General features: G+C 44.0%; 1 protein-coding gene across 4 annotated transcripts in view; it reads right to left on the reverse strand.

The window, feature by feature from the left end:
• Nucleotides 1-20,232, reverse strand: part of ATOSA (atos homolog A) — a 481,732-nt gene that overhangs the window by 255,084 nt on the left and 206,416 nt on the right. For all 4 annotated transcript variants that reach the window (XM_078684847.1, XM_078684850.1, XM_078684848.1 and 1 more), the window contains one exon: nucleotides 1,557-3,045. In XM_078684847.1, coding sequence (XP_078540973.1) covers nucleotides 1,557-3,045 — 1,489 coding nt within the window. The remainder of the gene's footprint in view (nucleotides 1-1,556; nucleotides 3,046-20,232) is intronic.

Genomic DNA, 20,232 nt, shown 5'->3' on the forward strand with positions numbered 1-20,232 from the left:
CCTGATTAATTTGTGGGGGGATGGCAAAGGTCATCATCTTTTTAGTACCAATATCAATAAACTAATCATTTACAATGGTACGTTTTGGATTTGACTTCAATGAGGCTATCACAGAGGCATATTTGGGTTCTGTAATGTTCCAGGAAGATGTGTGGTGCCCAAAGAAAAGGAAGAGCACGCTGGGCAACATAAAATAAAAGCAGCAGCTCACCCTAAAGACTTCTGGGATACTTCTGCCATTGCTCTTAAGTTCCGCCAGATACGATGAGAAAAAACGAATGGGGGCTTGGAAAGAGGCCCAGAAAGCTGCTACTGCAGATTTGCAGTTTTTTTGAAGGGTTGTGCATTTGAAACAGAGTGACGGTCTTGGCACTGCTCCTTACACAAGTGGGCAACAGGTGCTCAAAGCAGGTGCAGCTGGGCTTCAAAGTTCTGCGACGTTTGGGATCACCCACTTCGCTTTAAGGATGTCTGCCTTTTTCCCCCAACATCCACAGCAACAGCCGGCTTATTTGCAAACCTAGTGTCTATACCTGGGTCTTGTGGTTTTCTCCTTCGGGCTGAGCTTGATTCTTGCCACTCCAAAATGTCTCTGGCCATCAAACAATGTACATTGTACAAATATACAAACGTTACTCTGCAGTTCTCCAATCACAATCCTCTACTCCACAGCTTCAAGTCCCTCACTGGCTGCCCACCCCACTGTGTTGCACCACATTTGCAGTGCATCTCAGACTGACACAGAGATACACACACACATACCTACTCCTCCTCCTCTCGAGAGCAACACAAACATATTGGCAGCTTCCTCGCTGATCTACAATGCCATTGCACAGCTGATCCAATACAGTTTCCTATACACACGTTTAAAGAGTTATTCTTTTGGCACTCGCACAGCAATACAAACACCAGCCCAGTGACAACTGAATATGCTTCAACCACACCAACACACAACATGCACTACAACGGCATGCCTCAGTGGGTGAATTAACAGTGCTTCAGGACCAAACAAGTAGCAGCACTGCACTATGTAAACTATAATCAGAGTAAAATGACCTTTACAAGTTGGCAGATTTCCTTACATGCCACAAAAATAGACATGAATGGATATGCGGTTTTAAACAATAGTTTACACAGCTTTGAGTTACTTTATGGAAAGGCCATCTATTATTGGTCAAATGTGCATGCAAATGTTTTCAAGCACAAGGAACCTATTTCCACTAACACTTGCTGGAATACTTCCTTTAAAATCCATTCAGAGCACTGAGTAAAATGTAAGTGGTACAGTTTATTTTTAGCTGGAAATGGATGGGCTAGTGTTTGCATATGGATTGCAATTCTGAATAGATACAATCCCCTGCTCTGGAAAAGCACAGTGCATGCAAATGTATACCAAAAATTTAAGATTTGATATGCAATTAAAGCTTTATCAATTTTACATTCCTCAACTGGAGCAAAACAAGACAACGTTTTTGTTTAAAAAGATAACAAGAACACTCAAATCTGTTTAGAACTTCATCATGCCTCTAATTTATTCCATATTTCTGAATACTTACTTGTGCATTTTCACTCTTGAATCGTTCACACTTAGTGAAACCATTTTCAAAATAGTTTTTCTCAGGAAATATTTGGTTTTCACCAATTCTTGGGTCTTCATTTTCGTCATGCAAACACTTTACTTTATCTGGCTTTTCTGCTATTGTAAAACTTTTATGGTCTTTTTTTAAATAATTTTCTATACTTATCAGTTGGATTTTTTGCTCAGACACTTTTGCTTCCTTCGAGTCCTCATTTAAGCACTTCAATGTTTTTGTATGCACATTGTCAACCGTCACTAGGTTTGAACTTTGTTTTTGGGAATGATCTGAATGGAGATGAAAAGGAATGCCAGTGCAAACTTTTCTATCTGCGACTGTTCGATGATTACATTTGTAAGAGCAAACATGATCAATGTTCTTGCAGTAAGAACAATGCTTAGAAATGTCACAAATAGTCCATGTATCTTTTGATGGACTGTCCGATAGTGTTTCCACATTCTGTGATATTTTTTCCCCACTGGATGATAATTTAATGCAAGTAAGAGGACTTGTTTTAGACGAAGACTGTTGAAATGTGCAGTTCACCGGTTCACCAGACTGTGCTAGAAAAAGTTTTCTTCTTGCTTGAGGTTTTGGTGAGGTCTTAAGTTCACCATCCGGTCTGGAAGAACGACTAGGGGTATGATGTTTTGCTTTCATTTTTCTTTCACTGTCGTCTTCTGATACAGCTGAATAATGGCTAGAGTTGCAAGACAAAGAGGCGTCGGTGTCATTCCTCAACTCACTTTCATTATCACATAAATTCCAAAAGCGTTTTGAATGGATTGAACTAGAATCATGCATATTAAAACGGAGTCCAGTTATGTGTGAAGTTGGTGGGTCACAGTGAATCAAATGCTGCGCAATCCTTGCAATAACATCTTGTCGTTCCTGGAGCAGATTACCTATCAAAGGATTAGCCTCTACTACTGGTGGAGGTGGACATGGTAGACTAGGCACAGAAGGAGAAACCAAAAAAAACGTTTTACAACTTCTTGCTTGCATTTCATTGAATTGGGCTTTGGCATCCACTGCATTTTTCAAACACTGAGCCATACACAGAGGTATTTCAGTATCTTGCTCATGGCCTGTTTTAAACAGTTTACTATTTCTAAGAGAAAAAGGAACATCAGGGGATAAACAAGTTCGTGCATGTAGTAAACGTTCAGGGGGCACATCCCAGGATGGTTTGCCCAAAGAATTATTAGTGTTGGGGACAATTTGTGTCTCAGACTCCAAAGAATCACAGTGTTGATGAGTATTACGTTCATGCTCTTGGGTTCTTTTCTCATAAAAACTTAGGTTGGTGTGAATACTACAGCTCAAAACTGGGTAACTGGATTGTCTAGGCAAAGACTGAACACTGACTTTTAAGGCCACATTGTGTGAAACATTCGGGACAGGAAACACATGTTCTGTTGGAGGCTGGGTAAAACTCAATTGTAGCTCTGCATCTGCAGCACTTACTCTGTAAGATAAGAAATCAATACAAAGAAAAAAGGGTTAGATCTATAAAAGTAATACATCTATAACACACTCACCCAGCATCTAAAGCTTGGAAAAAACAAATATTCTAAGTTTGTAGTCAGCCCTTTAGTTATCAAAAAACCCATGGCCACTACTATACACCAAACACACAATGAGCTGAAGGGAAGATTTGGAAAGTATGTCGGTAATCATGAAGCAACCATTTTTAAGATCGCATATTTCCAGTGTGCTTATTTTTGGTTAAAATATCAATTACTGTATTCGGAAAACAACTAAAACAGAATGTTCCATAATCAAAATGTTTGATTACAATAATATTCACCTCATCCACACAAACATCCAAGAGGTCATTATGTTGTGCTGGTAACAACAAGTCACTATTGAGACCTGTTATGACAGCATTGTACACAGACCAGAAAGCAAACATTCTCTGTAATAGAACGATCAATGATATCTCCAAAGACCCCGATAGCATGGAATTTTGGTATGTTGTGGTTAACTGAGCACCTAATTTTCTTCATGGAAATCTGGCTATACAGATTCTTCATTTTTGTATGGAGTCTTTCTGAGCCACAGACTACTGCACAGGAAAGGGCAGTGGGATTTAGTAATGGTGTGCACAATAACACACCATTATTTTCCTTTTTCCGCATAAACTATGACTTTGACGTAGTTCTACAAGGTTTATTTTTCTACCCACGGGTAACACAAGTGAACTCAATTCAGTGCACCAGCACTAAATGTGAAAGACAGCTTATTGTAGTCCCACAGAACTGCACCAAATATATTGTTAAACCTTTCGTTGCTAGGCCTCCCCTCCCTCCCCCCCCTCTCTCCCCCCCCCCCCCTGTGCTAAGCCTTTTTTTGGCTATTTGGGGTAGTTAGCGCTTAGGCCCCTGTAACTGTTTGACCACAAAGTATCCACACCAAATTAGCACCCTTTTCTTCCATCAGGGGATTTTAAAGGCACCCAGGGTTTGTTGATTTCCCGGGAGGGGACCCAGAAATTAGCCAAACGAAACCTATTTTTTGGGGGGAGTTAGTGGATAACAAATGTTCAAAATATGATAATATACAGGTAAGACAAAAGAAGGCTTGCCCAACCTGAGCATCCGCGTGGGTATCAGAATCTAAGCAGTAATGGCAGGCAAAGGTGTCGACTGAGCGCCATGTAGCTGCTATGCATATCTCTTGAATAGTTACATTTCTAAGCAGAACATTAGTAGTGGCTTTACCCCTCAGAGTGAGCCCTTGGCTTGCCAGGGTGGTGCTTGTGAGGCAGCTGGTAAGATAATGTGATGCAAGATTCTATCCATCGAGCGATCGACCTTTTAGAAGAGGGAAATCCAGTGTGCATTGGAGCATAGTTAACAAAGAGATGGTCCGACTTTCTTATATCCTTCGTTCTATCCACATAGAATTTTAGCACCCTTTTTAGATCAAGTATAAAATGTAACGCCCTCTCAGGAGGCGTGGTAGGATTTGGAAAAAATGTGTGTGGGGCGGTGATTGACTGATTCATATGAAAGTCTAAGATCACCTTAGGTAGGAAGCTCGGGTGAGTTCTCAGAACCACTCTGTTAGCGTGGAAAACGAGATAAGGCTCTGTAGAACATAAGGCCTGAATCTCACTTACCCTGCGAGCAGAGGTAATTGCCAGTAGAAAAGCAGCCTTCCAAGAGATGTGCTGCAGAGAAGCTTTGTGAATGGGTTCAACGGGGGGACCTATTAATTTAGAGAGAACAACATTAAGTTCCCAGGCAGGGGAATGTAATCAAATTGGTGGGTAGATCTTTCTTAGCCCTTCCAGGAAGTCTTTAACAACTGCCATTTGAAAGAAAGAGAACTGAGTGGGAGACTTTCGATAAGCTGTAACTGGTGCCAGATGTACTCTATTAGAAGAGAACTGTAAACCTGGTTTAGCCAAGTACTAAAGATATGGTAAAATAACCTATTCTTGGCCCAGGACAGGGTTATGGCCGTTAGTTGCGCACCACAGATAAAAACTCTTCCATTTGATAGCATATGACTCTCGTCAAAGGCCTTGTCGCTTCCTTTACGATCTGCATACAGTCCTGCGAGAGTCCTAAGTGACCATATTGGAAGAACTCAGGAGCCATGCTGTCACCTGAGTGATGGGAGGTTGGGATGAAAAACTTTCCCACCTGGCTTGGTTAACAGATCTGGATGACACGGCAGCCTCCTGCACGGCGTCTTGGACAGGTATAGCAGGTCCGGGTACCACCACTGGTGAGGCCACTTTGGCACAATCAGGATCATCTCCGTCCTGGATTTGTCTAGTTTGTTGATCACCAGAGTTATTAGAGGGACTGGTGGAAAAGCGTAGTGTAATTTCTCTGACCAGTCAATCAAAAGTGCATTCCCTCTGGAGGCTGGCTGAGGGTACCTGTATGCAAAGGCGCAGCATTTTGTGTTTGCCGTGTCTGCAAATAAGTCTATGTCTGGAGAACCTCATTTCCAAAGATGTCTTGTGCTATTTCGTATTTTAGCACCCAATTGTGTGCTTCATTGCAGTTGCGGCTTAGGTCATCCACTTGTGCATTGAGGGTGCTTGGAAAGTGAACTGCTGATAGACATATTCTTTGCCAGCAGCCATTTCCAAATTGCTCGAGCCTTAAGAGAGAGGGGTCTGGATACGGTCCCTCCCTGATTATCCAGGTAATACATCATTGTGGTGTTGACCGTATGAACCAACAGGGAACATAACTCCATGGAGTGAAAGAACGCTTTGCGATCCAGATGTAACGTTCTCAGTTCTAGCATGTTGATATGGTAAGTTTTCTCCTTTTCTGACCACTCTCCCTGTACCTGGAGAGATCCCATTGTGAGCTCCCCAGACCTGAAGGGACGCATCCGTGACAAGACTTTGTTTGGAAGGTTCCTGGTGGAAAGGAGCTCCTTTCAGCGATTAAAACGTTGCATCAACCATCTTATTGAGATTTAGACTACGTGAGGGAGAGGTATGGTGCCCTCCCAGCAGTTGGAAACTTGGGGCTTGTTGTAACAGTCTCATCTGCAACCTGGCATTTGGAACAATGAATATGCATGACGCAATCAAGCCCAGCAGCGAGGCCTGGCCTGGCTGTGAGATGAGGTGTTCGCTGGAGAGTGCGACCTTTGTGCAGTATTAAGAATAGTCTCTCCTCTGAAGTACACACTCTTGTGTTTGCACCGTATAGAGTAGAACCCAAGTAGTATATACCCTGAGTTGGGTTGAGGATAGATTTCTAGAAGTTTACACACAGGCCCAAGTGGTTTAAGATTTCAATGCAGTATCTCAAGATATTCCTGCAAGAGACTCGGAGAGGCACTCTTGAGTAACTAGTCGTCTAGGTAAGGATAGACGAAGATCTTTTGGCTTTCGCAGGAAGGCAGCCACCACCGCCATGCATTTTGAAAAAGTGCGAGAAGCAGACTTAAGTCCGAAAGTCAAGACTTTGAACTGAAAGTGGTCTAACTATCCTGAATTGTAGAAACGTCCAGTGCTTTTGAGAAATTGGGATATGAAAGTAAGCATCCTGAAGGTCTATGGAGCACATCCAATCCATGTGATGAATGTGTGGAAGGATTTGGTGTAATGCCAACATCTTGAATCTTTCTTTGAGGACAATTTTGTTTAAGAGTCTGAGATCTAGTATGGCCCTTGAACGCCCTGTTTGGACCTTTCTTTGGAACCAAGAAGTAGCGGGCATAGGTCCCCTGGCGATGTTGCTGCCAGGGAACCTTTTCGATGGCATGTTTTTTCTAACAGGATGGAGACCTCCTTTTCACAGGAGATTTACCCGATTGACTGGAGTTCTCCGAGGAGGTACAAATGGTGGAGGAGACTTGAATCTGACTGAGTACCCATTCCGCACAATGTTGAGTACCCAGTTATCCTGCATTATTTTGATCCACTCGTCCAAGTGAACATTTATACCTCCCCCCCCCCACCGGAGTGGGCAACAGAGTTGGGGGAAAACAAGAAATCACTGCTTAGGCTGTTCTTTTGCCACAATTTTTTTTTGCCTAGAGCCCTCCACCGGGCCACCACTGGTGGTAATGCGATCTTGCATGTGTTGCTGCAATGTATACAGAGAAAGAGTTCTCCCAGATACTTTGAGGTCCAGAGGGGGGAGAAAATAATCAGGCAAGAACAACAAACCTCAGAAAGGACCTATATTTCTTTTTGCATTGAATAAATCCAAACAGTTTGTATTAGAGATGCCAGAAAGAAAAGAACTTTTACATTATTTCTCAAACATATATGTTTATTTAAATATTTTTGTCATTTTTTCTAAGAATTTTTTTTAAGAGACATTTGTACAAATATACATAGCATTGTCCATGTTGCGTCAAAAAAGTGCCCTCTTTTAGTAATTAATAGCAGTTGATCCTGAGATATATAACTCAAATCAAAAGTAATTATGACACTGAAAAAAAGTTTTTTGTACTCCTTGTTTTTCAGAACATTGGTTCATGCCCTCAAACTTTTAACAGCATTCAGTATATTGTTTTATGTATGTATGTCCCTGGCCCTGAGGAAGGTGACACTCACCGAAACGTACGTCGGCCCAACATCTACAGTCTAGGACACGAACTGGTGAATTCCATCCTAACTAGTTAAACTGTACTGTCTAGATCACCATACGTATCCCAATAAGCACACCTTAGAGTCACCACCTGTATTAGACTTGTGTTTTGTGAAAATTCTGCTTTTGTATTTATGTTGTAAAGTATGTTTTCCCTTCTTTTATAAAAAAAGAGTATGACTGGTACGAAAGTGTGTATGCTTGACTAGCAGGATCAACTGCTATTAATTACTAAAAGAGGGCACTTTGACGCAACATGGACAATGCTATGTATATTTGTACAAATGTCTCTTAAAAAAAATTCTTCGAAAAAATGACAAAAATATTTAAATAAACATATATGTTTGAGAAATAATGTAAAAGTTCTTTTCTTTCTGGCATCTCTAATACAAACTGTTTGGATTTATTCAATGCAAAAAGAAATATAGGTCCTTTCTGAGGTTTGTTGTTCTTGCCTGTGTTGCTGCAATGACCAATGAGGGGTTTGAACCCACTGCTGGAATTCACGGCGATCATAAGGTCAGTAACGACGTTGGAAGTCCTTCCTTTTCTTCATACCAACATCCTTAAAGGTGTCCAATTCGGATTTCATCCTGGACATCTCATCATCTACATGAAAGGCAAAGAGCGAGGTACCATTGAAGGGAAGGTTGAGAATTCTGTGTTGGGCTTCTGGTTTCAAGCCTGCGAGTCTCAGCCAGGAGAAACGCCTAGCGCAGATACCATGGGAATAACCATGAGCAGCAAGGTCTGAGGCATCTGCTGCAGCGCTGATGACTGATTCGGCACGAGCCCTCCTTCATGCAGGATCTCCTGAAAGTACTGCCAATCTTCTTTATATTATTTCTCCGTAAATCTTGAGAGATGGTCATGTCGATACAGCAGTGTAGAAGTGCTGGCCACTTTAATATAAGAGGCAGAGGTGTTGCACATTCTCTTATCAATGGAGTCCATGGTTTTGCCGTCTTTGTCGAGGGGGGACAGCAGATGAGGAGGCCCCCGTGTACGCTTTCCTGGCTGCTGATACAATGACAGATTCCGGTGGAGGATCAGAGCTCAGAAAAAGTGGGTCCTGTTTTGGGGCTCTGTATTGTTTCACTATCTATGATTGTGCTGCTCCCACTGATGCCGGTGTTAGAAAAGTATGGAAAGCCGGTTCAAATAGTTCAGGAAGCAAGAGGAGCAAAGGTCTAGTCGAAGAACTTTGATGAAGGGTCTCAAATATGACCAATGTTGACGGAACAGACAGGGATCTCGATGTTGAGCTTTGTAGCCCCTCTACACAGTACCTTGTTAAAGGTAACAATATCATCCACTGGCGATACTCTTATTCGTGGAGTAGATGACATAGTAGGAGAAATGTTTCTCATCTTTCAGTCCCTTATGCTCTCCAGCCATCTTGGAAAAAGGTTAGTTGGAGGCGAATGGTTTTCTGGAGCCGGGGAACCTTCTGGCCTCAACTCCACCATCCGTGGGTCCGGGGGACGATGAAGCACTTCTCAACGTCATACCCTTCGATGTTAGAGCCTGAATTTCCCTCGACGAAGGATCTCTCGAAGTCAGAACTGGTGACCTATCTATTCTCTGTCTCTCATCAGGTGGAGTCAGGCAGGCGGATGTAGGCCTCGACGGCGACCTCCTCGACGGTGATCCTCGAAGTCGAAGGTGCCCTTCTTCTCGACGTAGAAGGAGACCTTCTCTCCTGAGCCATTCTCGACGTCGACCATCTAACCAGCGAAGATGATTGAGCTTGCCCTGCCGTTGGTGAGGAAACAACTGATCGACTGAACAAGGCCAACCGACGTCGGAGTCTTCAGTGTTGGATTTGGCGTCGTCCGAGGTACCCTCGACATAGGTGGTGTCCTCAACGTTGGCACTAAGGTCTTTGAATGCAACCGCCTATGTCGACAATGAGTCTTCGACGTCGAACGTCTGCCCTCACACCTCGTCGTCGAGCCTGACTTAGACCGTCTACGAGAGGGGAACGACGTCGGCTGATGGGAACCTGATACGTGTCTAGATTTAGACTTTGCCATACCTAGAGCCATCCGTTTCGACTGCAATAGGGTCTTCGATGCAGACTGCAACACCAGAGACTTGGAGGCTGAAGAAGCGTACAGTGGTATTAACGTCGATCTTTCCCTCGATGGCGAATTTGCCTGATGCTTTCTTTTTCGCCCTGTTTCTTGTGCTCTGATCTTCTTTGAGAGGAGAGCTCTTTAGATGGATTTCCTTCCAGGTCACTTACAGACTCCTTTCCTCTCTCTTGCATGGCATGAACCTTGATCTTCTCCCTTTCACCAAGGGTGCGTCGGAAAACTGTTGGCAGTACTAGCACTTGTCAGGTCTGTGTGAAGATGGTAGGCACACAATACAGACAGAGTGCAGAACTGACTTAGCCATCTTATTCCCACAGGAAGGGCACTTATAAATAAGGCTGGCATTTCGGACAGGAAAAATTGCTGAAAAGTCAGAAAAAATGATGGAAATAGTACTACAAGTACTGAAAACGTCAAGTGAAGATAAAAGAATCTCACTTGAAAAGACCAATTAGTGATAAAAAAAACACTAACTGACAAGCTCAATGGTCCAGGATCCTCACAGAAGGAGCCGGAAAAAATAACTAAACTATCTGTCACCGGTGGGGCATGATGGGAGGCTGGAGGTCTTAAAGGTACGATGCCAGTTTTCTCTAATGAGTGTTCTTCATGCAGCCTTCTAGCTAATCTCCAATCACCTTGTCTTTTTCTTTTAAAATAAAGGCGGTGTTCAAACATGTTGGGAATACATTTCTCTATATCATGGAAATGTTATTTTATAGGATTTATTTTAAATGAAAAATACAATGCAATAATGGCATATTTGAGTCTAATTTTGGGTTTGCCTATTTATATACATGTGTGATATATTACCTACTGGCAGTCGCCAGTAAGTAGTTATAGTTGGGACCTAGTTTCCATAGGAAACTCATTTATTGTTTTCCCAATAACTTTGGTGCCGGTTTATGAATCTTTGCAACATTTTCAAAACATATGGCCTGCTCCGGTCAGCTCCTATCATTGTTCCGTAGTTGTTTTGTCTTTGTAAATGATTTAGTTCTGTCCTACTAATAAAGTAGAGCTCTTTTTACATCTAGTGTGTGTAAGGCTCTCTCAGATACTGACTGTGGATCTTGAAAGAATACTGGCAGTTCAATTGCTTGATTGATATGGAAATTGGATACAACTTTAGGCATGAATTATGGGTTGGTTCTAAGAACCACCCTGTTGGCATGTACCTGCATGAAAGGTTCTTGAATTGTTAGTGCTTGTAATTTGCTCACTCTTCTGAGTGAGGTAATGGCAACTAAGATTGCAACCTTCCACGTCAAGAATTGTAGTTCGCATGAGTGTAGAGGTTCGAAAGGAGGTCCCATGAGTCTGGTAAGCACTATATTTATATTCCAGACTGGGGAAGGGGGGTGTCTTGGAGGGATCACCCTTTTTAAACCCTCCATGAAGGCTTTGATTGCTGGTACTCTAAACAGTGAAAAGTGTTGCCTATTTTGAAGCTATGCTGCTATAGCAGCAAGGTGTAGTCGTATAGAAGGGTATGCTAAGTTACATCTTTGTAAATGCAGCAGGTAACATATAATGTTTTGTATGGAAGCGTCTAATGGGTTGATTTGGTTATTGTTGCAGTAAATAACAAATCTCTTCCATTTAGCTGCATAGCACGCTCGTGTGGTTGGTCGTCTTGCCTCCCTAATGATGTTCATGCAGTCTGGGGGCAAGTTAAGGTATTCAAACTCTAAGACCTCAGGAGCCAGATCGCTAGGTTCATCTGATTGGGATCTGGGTGTCTTATTTCTCCATGGTTCTGAGTTAGAAGATGGGGAGCAAGGCACAGTCTTTGATGAGGAACTACTGAAAGTTCTAGGAACGTTGTGTACCATGGTTGTCTCACCCATGTGGGAGCAACTAGGATTAGTGTGAGTGAGTGTTGCCGCAGTTTGCGTGCCACCAGCGGGATCAGGGGTGCAGGGGGGAAAGCGTACGCAAATCTGCCAGACCAGTTCATCCATATCGCATTGCCCTGTGACAATGGATGTGGGAACCTGGCGGCAAAGTAATGGCATTTGGAGTTTTCTTTTGTGGCAAACAGGTCTACCTCTGGGTGACCCCACTCTTCGAAGAATGGCTGGAGAACTTGGGGGTGAATTTCCCATTCGTGTATTTGTTGGTTGTACCTGCTGAGCAGGTCGGCAATCAGATTGTCCTTCCCTGGAAGGTGTTCTGCGAGGAGAAAGATGTTTTTGGGAATCGCCCACTTCCATATGCTCTGTGCCAGATGGGACAGCTGTGGAGAGTGCGTTCCTCCCTGTTTCTGGATATAGTACATTGCGGTCATGTTGTCCGTCCGGATCAACACCGTCTTGCTGTACAAGTATTTCTGAAATGCTTTCAGGGCTAGGAATATCGCTAGCAGCTCTAGTTGGTTGATATGCAGCTTTTTCTGTTTGTTTGTCCAGAGCCCTTGTACTGTGTATTGAAGGAGATGGGCTCCCCAGCCTGCCAGTGATGCGTCCGCTGTTAGTACTAGTTGTGGAACCGGCTCTTGGAACAGTCGCCCCTTGGAAAGGTTTTGTGGGTTCCACCATTGAAGAGAGTTGTGAGCGCGACTGTCTACCAACACTAGGTCTTTTAGTTGTCCACGAGCCTGGTTCCATTGCCGTGCTAGGCATTCTTGTGATAGGCGTATTTGGAGTCTGGCATGGGGGACAATGAATATGCAGGAGGCCATCATGCCTATGAGCTGCATGAAGACTTGAGCTGGCAGAGAGTGTTGTGGCAGGAATTTGTGAATGAGTATCTGCATCCTTGCTGAGTTTGGATTTGCCTTTGCCACTGAGGTATTTATAGTGGCTCCCAGGTATTGTTGTGTGTGGGATGGTTGCAGATGTGATTTTGGGTAGTTGATTGAGAACCCTAGGTTGTGTAGCAACTGAAGCGTTTGAGACGTGTGTTTTGCACATTGTTGGTACGATTTTGCTTGTATTGGCCAATCGTCCAGATAAGGGTACACATGGATGTGTTGCCTTCTGAGATGTGCTGCAACTGTCGCTTAGCATTTTGTAAACACTCTTGGAGCCGTGGTAACCCCGAAGGGCAAAACCTTGAATTGGTAGTGTTGACCTTCTATTGTGAACCTGAGATATTTTCTGTGGGCTGGATGGATGGGTATGTGAAAGTACGCATCTTTGAGGTCTAGTGTTGCTAGGAAATCTCCTTGTTGTAGCAACGGGAGCACTTGCTGTAGTGTGATCATATGGAAGTGCTCCGATAGAATATATTGATTTAGGGGTCTGAGGTACAATATTGGTCTGAGGGAACCGTCCTTCTTGGGAGTAAGGAAGTATAGGGAGTATACTCCTGTCCCTTGCTGGTGGAAAGGGACTGGCTCTATGGCCCCCTTTTCCAGCATGCATTTCACCTCTTGTTGGAGCAGGGTGATGTGTTCCGTGGACATAGGACGATGTCTGGGTGGTGTGTTTGGTGGTTTAGAAGTCAGTTCTTGGCAATAACCAAACTGGATAATTTCTCTCACCCAGCTGTCCGTGGTAATTGCGTGCCAGACAGGTAGGAACTGTTGGAGTCTGCCTCCGACCGGTGTTAGGTGGTCTGGAGGTAGCGTGATGAAGTCACTGTTTTGTGGCAGTGGAGGCTCTGGTGTTATTGCCTCCACGTCCTCTTCCCTTATTATTGTTGCCCCTATAGCCTCCTCTGTTTGTGTTCTTGTTGAAGGAACCCTGTGTGTTACTTTTGTATGAGGCAGATGTTTGCGAGGTATTTCCTCGTGTAGTTGCTCTGTATGAGGAGCGTCGAAAGGAGCCTCTGTGTTGCTGAAATTGTAATGCCCTCATTGATTTTGCGGTTCTGTGTCTTTTTTCATTTTATCCAAAATGGTGTCGACAGCAGGCCCAAATAGAAAGTCCTGATTGACTGGTTGGATAAGAATGGTGGACTGCACCTCATTCTTAAAACCTGAGATACGCAGCCATGCATGTCCGCGTAGTAAGACGCTAGTGTTCATTGATCTAGCTGCGGTGTCTGCTGCGTCAAGCGCGCATTTGATGGAGGCGTTTGTTATGAATTTTCCCTCTTGTATGAGGTCCTCAGCTTGTGCTTTAAAAGCTCAGGTAGGTGTTGCATTAGGCTTTCTAGCTGATCATAATGCGCCCTGTCGTAACGAGCCAGTAGGGCTTGTGTATTAGCAATCCTCCAAGAGTTGGAGGCTTGTGCTGCAACCCTTTTGCCTGATGCCTCTAGTATTTTTGATTCTTTATCAGGGGGAGGCGCTTCCCCTGTTGTTTGGGAGTTGGCCCTTTTACATGCATTAGCCACTACCAGTGAGTCTAGTGGTAACTGCCCTCTGATGGAAGTAGGGTCTGTAGGAGCTGCCCTATACTTCTTCTCTATTCTGGGATTCATTACCCGTGCCCTGGCTGTATCTTTGAATATGTCAGGTGCATGTTTTAGAACTCCCTTTACATGGGGAGTGTTCTGACCGTTTTTTCTGAAGTAGGGGAGGTGTCAAATAAGAAGTCTTCTTCGACAGGGTCATTATGCATGTCTACATTATGGTATTGTGCTGCCCTGTCTATGAGTTGATTGAAGACTATGGTGTCATCAGTAGGTGACGGCTTAGTCGGATAAGAGGGCACATCAGGGATTGGATGGGTGTTGTAAGGGTCTGTTGGCTCCTCCCATGGTTCCTCTTGTGGTTGAGAATCTTGTGGGAAGTCATATTGAGGCTGTGGCTTGTCCCCCATGTCACCCTCATTGTCCCCATGGTGAGAAGGAGAGTAAGGAACAAAAGGTGTGGAAGGCATGATAGGCTGAAAAGGGATGAAGGGTCTAGAGGGAGAAGTCCCAAAGTCCTTTTTCTTTAATGGAATAGGGGAATGAGAGCCATTGTCCAGTGGCCTCTTCTTCCTGTGCAGGATGGTAACTTTACCAGTGTCTGGATTTATATATTTTTTTGCCTCGTCGTCTGAAGGATCTTCCTCTACAGTCCTAGGTTGAGTGTTAGACTTTTTTAGGTCGGTAACACCTTGTTTGTCGACGACTTTTGGTGTTTTCTTCGGCTCGGGCCCTTTTTCCGGGTCGACGAGGGATTTTGGGTCGACCGGAGCTTTCGGATCGACACGTTTTTTGTGCTCCGCAGGTTTTTTGGGTTGAGTGTCCTTTTCCGAGTCGATGTCCTTTTTCGGATTGACTGGTGTCTTCGGAGCACTTGCCTTTGGGTCGGCAGGTTTTTCCGGCCGTGTTACGGGCTTTGGTACGGCACCCTTTTTGTCGGTGACCTTTGCCGGGTCGACGGTTTTTGGACCAGTAGGCTTGTTCGGGTCGGCGACCTTCTTTGGTTCGGCGCCCTTTGGCTGCGTGCCCTTGTTCGGTTCGACTCCCTTCTTGGGGTCGACAGTTTTTGGCTGAGCGACCTTCTTGTGGTCGACAGTCTTCTTTGGCTCGACGCACTTGGGCTGTACGGCCTTTTTCAGTTCGACGCCCTTCGGGTCGACGACCTCTTTTGGCTCAGGAACCTTCTTTGTTTTGGGTGATCGTACTTGGCCCGGGGGTCTCAGAAGGTTTCGGTTTCGATTTCGGAGCCGAGCCGGATGGCGGGGCTGGCGAAACTTTTTTAGGATCTTGGCTAAGGCCTTTTGGCGATGCCTCGACCGGAGACTTTGGTAACGGGCTGATTGGGTCGGGGGCTGTGTACTCCCGATTTGCCCCGGTGGGATCTCGTCATCGAAGTCCGAGTAGTCCTCGACGGTGACGATCTCTAGGTCCAAGTCTGGAGCGTCCGGTAGTTCCTGGTCATCATCGAAGATGTTGTCCGGTTCCGGTGCCTGTCGCTGCATTTCTTGCCTGGCGGCCCGTCGGATCCATATTGTTTTCTTCGATCGGAACTGGGCGCAGGCTGGGCAGGTTTCTTCCCTGTGGTCTGGGGAAAGGCACTTGTTGCATACTGAGTGTATGTCAGTATGTGGGAACTTGGAGTGGCATTGTGGCCACCTTTTAAACGGGCTTCTTTCCATCGACGGTAGGCTCACGTGGCGTCAAAAAGGCCAAACTGCCCGCGTTGACAACAGAGTCGAGATGGAAAGGTGGATCGAGTGAAGCGGTACCGAGGGAGAACAATACCGTCGAAGTCGAAGGCCTTTTGGCCTTTAGAAAAGTTTTGTTTTCGATTCCGAAGTTGGAGAATAGGAGTTAGCATCCGAACCAAATGGCGGAAAAAAACAATCTGAGGATGGAGAAGATGCCCATGCGCACTGTAGTCCAAGGGAGTAGTCACCTATCTCGTGATACTTCGAAGACTCTTCCAAGACAACAAAATGCAATCATCCGGACCCAACACTAGGCGGCGATCTATGCACAGATATGAATTCAGCAGCCCACATGCCTCGAACACTCATTTATGTTTTTCAGTGAAATGATGAGACATAGTAGAGAATTGTGAAAGGTTTCTGCTTTGTATTTGGCTACGTGTAATATTAAAAGTAGTTGTAGAAAGGTGATATAGCAGTGGTGATGTAGCAGTAGAGATGTATGCAGTAGTTTTATTCTATAAATAGTTTGCTTGCTGAGCAGGTATTGTCTTGTTAGTACTGAGACACTCCTCCAATCACCCATCGAGCACCGTACACTTATTCATTCAGTGTAGTAATACCCAAGTACTTATGAATTCTCTATGCACTGTGTTTGGTATAGTCAAAGGTGCACTATGTATGCGGTCCCCTAAACCCTTGCAGAATACTGAGTCACTCCTGCAAAAAATCCAGGTAATACTCACGCTTGTCTGGATTCACACTGAGTCTGTGTCCACTCTTACAATCATCGTGACAGAAGCATGTCCTTATCTAATCACTCTGCTAAAACATAAGTCCTTTTAAACTCACCTTGCTGCCAAGTACTAGCACTGTAAGACCTAGTCACTGTCTATGCACTTGCTCAATGACTCGGGTATTGAGACAAGCAGTGGTACAGTTAAATGTGCACAATGTATGCGGTCCTGTAAATCCCTGAAGACTACGGAGTCAGTCCTGCAAAAATCTAGGTAATAGTCATGCTTGTCTGGAATCACACTGAGTCTGTGTCCAGTGCTACAATCATCCTGACAGAAGCATGTCCTTACTTAATCACTCTGCTAAAACATAAGTATCTATAAACTCACCTTGCTGTGAACTAACAGCACTCTAGGTACCTAGTCACTGTCTATGCACTTTGCTTGTCTCAATGCCTGAGTCATTATGAGTGGTACAATCAAATGTGCACAATGTATGCAGTTTCCTAACCCCCTGCAGACTACTGAGTCAGTCCTGCAAAAATCCAGGTAATACTCATGCTTGTCTGGAATCACACTGTGCTTCAGTGTCCACCCCTACTATTATGCTGACAGAAGCATGTCCTTATCTAATCACTCTGGTAAAACATAAGTACTTATAAATTCGCCTTTCTGTCAACTACTGGCACTCTAGGTACCCAGTCACTGTCTATGCACTTTCATAATGACTGAGGCATTGAGACAAGTTGTGGTACAATTAAATGTGCACAATGTGTGCAGTCCCCTAACCACCTAGAGAGTAATGAGTCACTCCTGCAAAAATGAAGGTAATAGTCATGCTTGTCTAGAATCACACTGTGAGTCTGTGTCCAGCCTTACAATCATCCTGACGGAAGCATCTCCTTATCTAATCACTCTGCTGAAACATAAGCGCTATTAAACGTATCCTGCTGTAAACTACTAGGTACCCAGTCACTCTCTATTCACGTTCAGAATGACTCAGGCATTGAGACAAGCAGTGGTACAATCAAATGTGCACAACGTATGTGGTTCCCTAACCCCCTGTAGACTATGGAGTCACTCCTGCATACAATCCAGGTTCGTGACAGAAGCATGTCCTTATCTAATCACTCTGCTGAAACCTAAGCGCTTATAAACTTATCCTGCTGTCAACTACTAGCACTCTATTTACCCAGTCACTCTGTATGCACTTTCAGAATGACTCTGGCATTGAGACAAGCAGTGGTACAATCAAATGTGCACAATGTATGCGGTCCTGTAAATCTGTGCAGACTACTGAGTCAGTCCTGCAAAAATCCAGGTAATAGTCATGCTAGTCTGGAATTACACTGCGAGTCTGTGTCCAGTCCTACAATCATCCTGACAGAAACAGGTCTTATCTAATCACTCTGCTAAAACATAAGTACTTCTAAACACATCCTGCTTTCAACTACTAGCACTCTCTATGCACTTGCATAATGACTCAGGCATTAAGACAAGCAGTAGTACAGTCAAATGTGCACAATGTATGCAGTTCCCTAAACCCCTGTAGACTACTGAGTCAGTCCTACAAAAATCCAGGTAATAGTCATGCTTGTCTGGAATCACACTGTGAATCTGTGTCCACTGCTAAAATCATCCTGACAGAAGCATGTCCTTATCTAATCACTCTGCTGAAACATAAGCACTTATAAACTTATCTTGCTGTGAACTATTAGCACTCTAAGTACCCCAGTCACTGTCTATGCAGTTTAATTATGTCTTTATTTCGATTAAAAAAAATCATAAAATTGAAAATGCATCAATAAAACAGACACTAGCACAATACCATAATATCTGCTATACCCAAGAACAATAAGACCATTGAAATTACGTAATAGATAAAATAAATAAAAAGGTATGTACAGTACCGCATTATCGCAGATTGTCTATAGAGACAAGTCGTACGACATATAAATAGCTAAAATCACAGAATTTACAAGCAACATAAGAGACAATGAACGGAATCGAACATGATACATATAGATTGCTGTCAGCTATGATACATTGGTAAAAGTAGCTGCAACTATAGAGACCGAGTCTATAAATTATGAACGTGATTATGTTAACAGGCCCTCATCTTTTTCGCTCGAATGACCCACAACCAGCTCAGAAATGTGGCCACTTCTATGACAATAGGATCATCAGTGTTGGTTTTCAAGATCCTTAAGGCCTCCAAAGTTACTCTGATACCCACAGTCTTGCAAATTGGTTTCAACCATTTGTGCCTAGGTGACCTGTAGGCGGGACATACAAAGAATATGTGAGCTAGTGACTCAATCTCGGCTGGACAAAAGGGACATTTGTCATCCGTGGGGGGATGCCAACTATTGGTAAACACTTTGATGGGGAGAGAACCCACCCTAAACTGGTGAAACAGCTTCCTGTCGGTGGGTCTTGTAATGATGTCCCAGTACGTTTCTAATTTTGGCTTGTGTTTATGATCGTTAAAAACATGAGTCAGAGAGCAGCTTTGATGTAGTGTAAATTGCTGCAGACTGACCATAATCCAGTAGGCTGCTTTCAAATCCTGTTTCGAGGGGAAGACAGCAACTACTGGATACTCCCACAATTTACTCATCCCCATGTTAATCAGTGTGTTCTTTAGATTCTTTCTCCAAGGGATTTTAGTTGTAGAACCCAACGACCTAACGTCCGAAAAAGCTTGAGCATACTGGGTAAGCTCCAGAGTAGTCCAGAGTCTTCTCACAAAAATGCTACCGGTCTAAACCGTGCCTGGTCCACAATTTTATTGCAGCCCAAGTCTAAAAATAATGGCTGCAGTGGAGTGGACTGGAAGGCCAATCAAAGCTCTTAAAAATTTGTTTTGGGCAGCAGCCAAGGAAGGTAAATCGTTAAAACCCCATAGTTCCGCCCCATACAACATTGATGAACCTATTTTAAGATTATATATTTTTAGCTCAGGGGCTATGGGCTTAGTCTTGGAAAGCCTATGCTCTTTTAACAAAGCTCCTGCAAGTTGGGAGTGTTTGAGTGTCAGCAAATCAATCTGGGAATTCCAGCTTAGTTTCTTTCCCAATGTGAGCCCCAAATAAGTGAAGGTGTCAGTCTGTTCCAAGGGGACATTATTCATATGTACCCTCCCCCTCACAACTTTTGACCTATGGAACACCATGAATTTCGTTTTCTCCACGTTTACCACAAGTTCATGCTCGTGACAGAAAACCCCGAAACGCTCCAGGGCAACCTGCAGAACTTTTTGAGTCCTGGAGAGTAACAGGGTATCATCCGCGAACATGAGCAGCGGTATTTTCATTCCTGCCAACATGGAGGCATCAGTGGGTTGGGATGTAAAATAATGGACCACCCTTTTAATAAAAAGTGAAAACAGGTTTGTGGCCAGAACACACCCTTGACGGACACCCTTGGTTACCGCAAACCTTTTGGTAACATTCCCCTGCTTCCCCGATCGGACCTGCTCATAATTTGATTCATGCAATTTGACCAGGAAACTCAATAGTTCGTAGAGCAGCCTGGCGGGCACTCCATAATTTTGTGCGAGGGACTAAGTCGAACGCGTTCTTTAGGTCTACAGAGGCCGTATAAATCGTACCACCTCCAATGGCAACTACTTTCCAATACACAAGAACACCTGGTCGATGGTGCTAATATGTGGACGGAACCTTGCCTGTAATGGGGTCAGAATATCCATCTCGTCTATCCAAGCCTGAATTCTAACTAAGGCA

This window comes from Lissotriton helveticus, chromosome 3_2 (assembly GCF_964261635.1).
Source record: "Lissotriton helveticus chromosome 3_2, aLisHel1.1, whole genome shotgun sequence".
Classification (NCBI taxonomy): domain Eukaryota; kingdom Metazoa; phylum Chordata; class Amphibia; order Caudata; family Salamandridae; genus Lissotriton; species Lissotriton helveticus.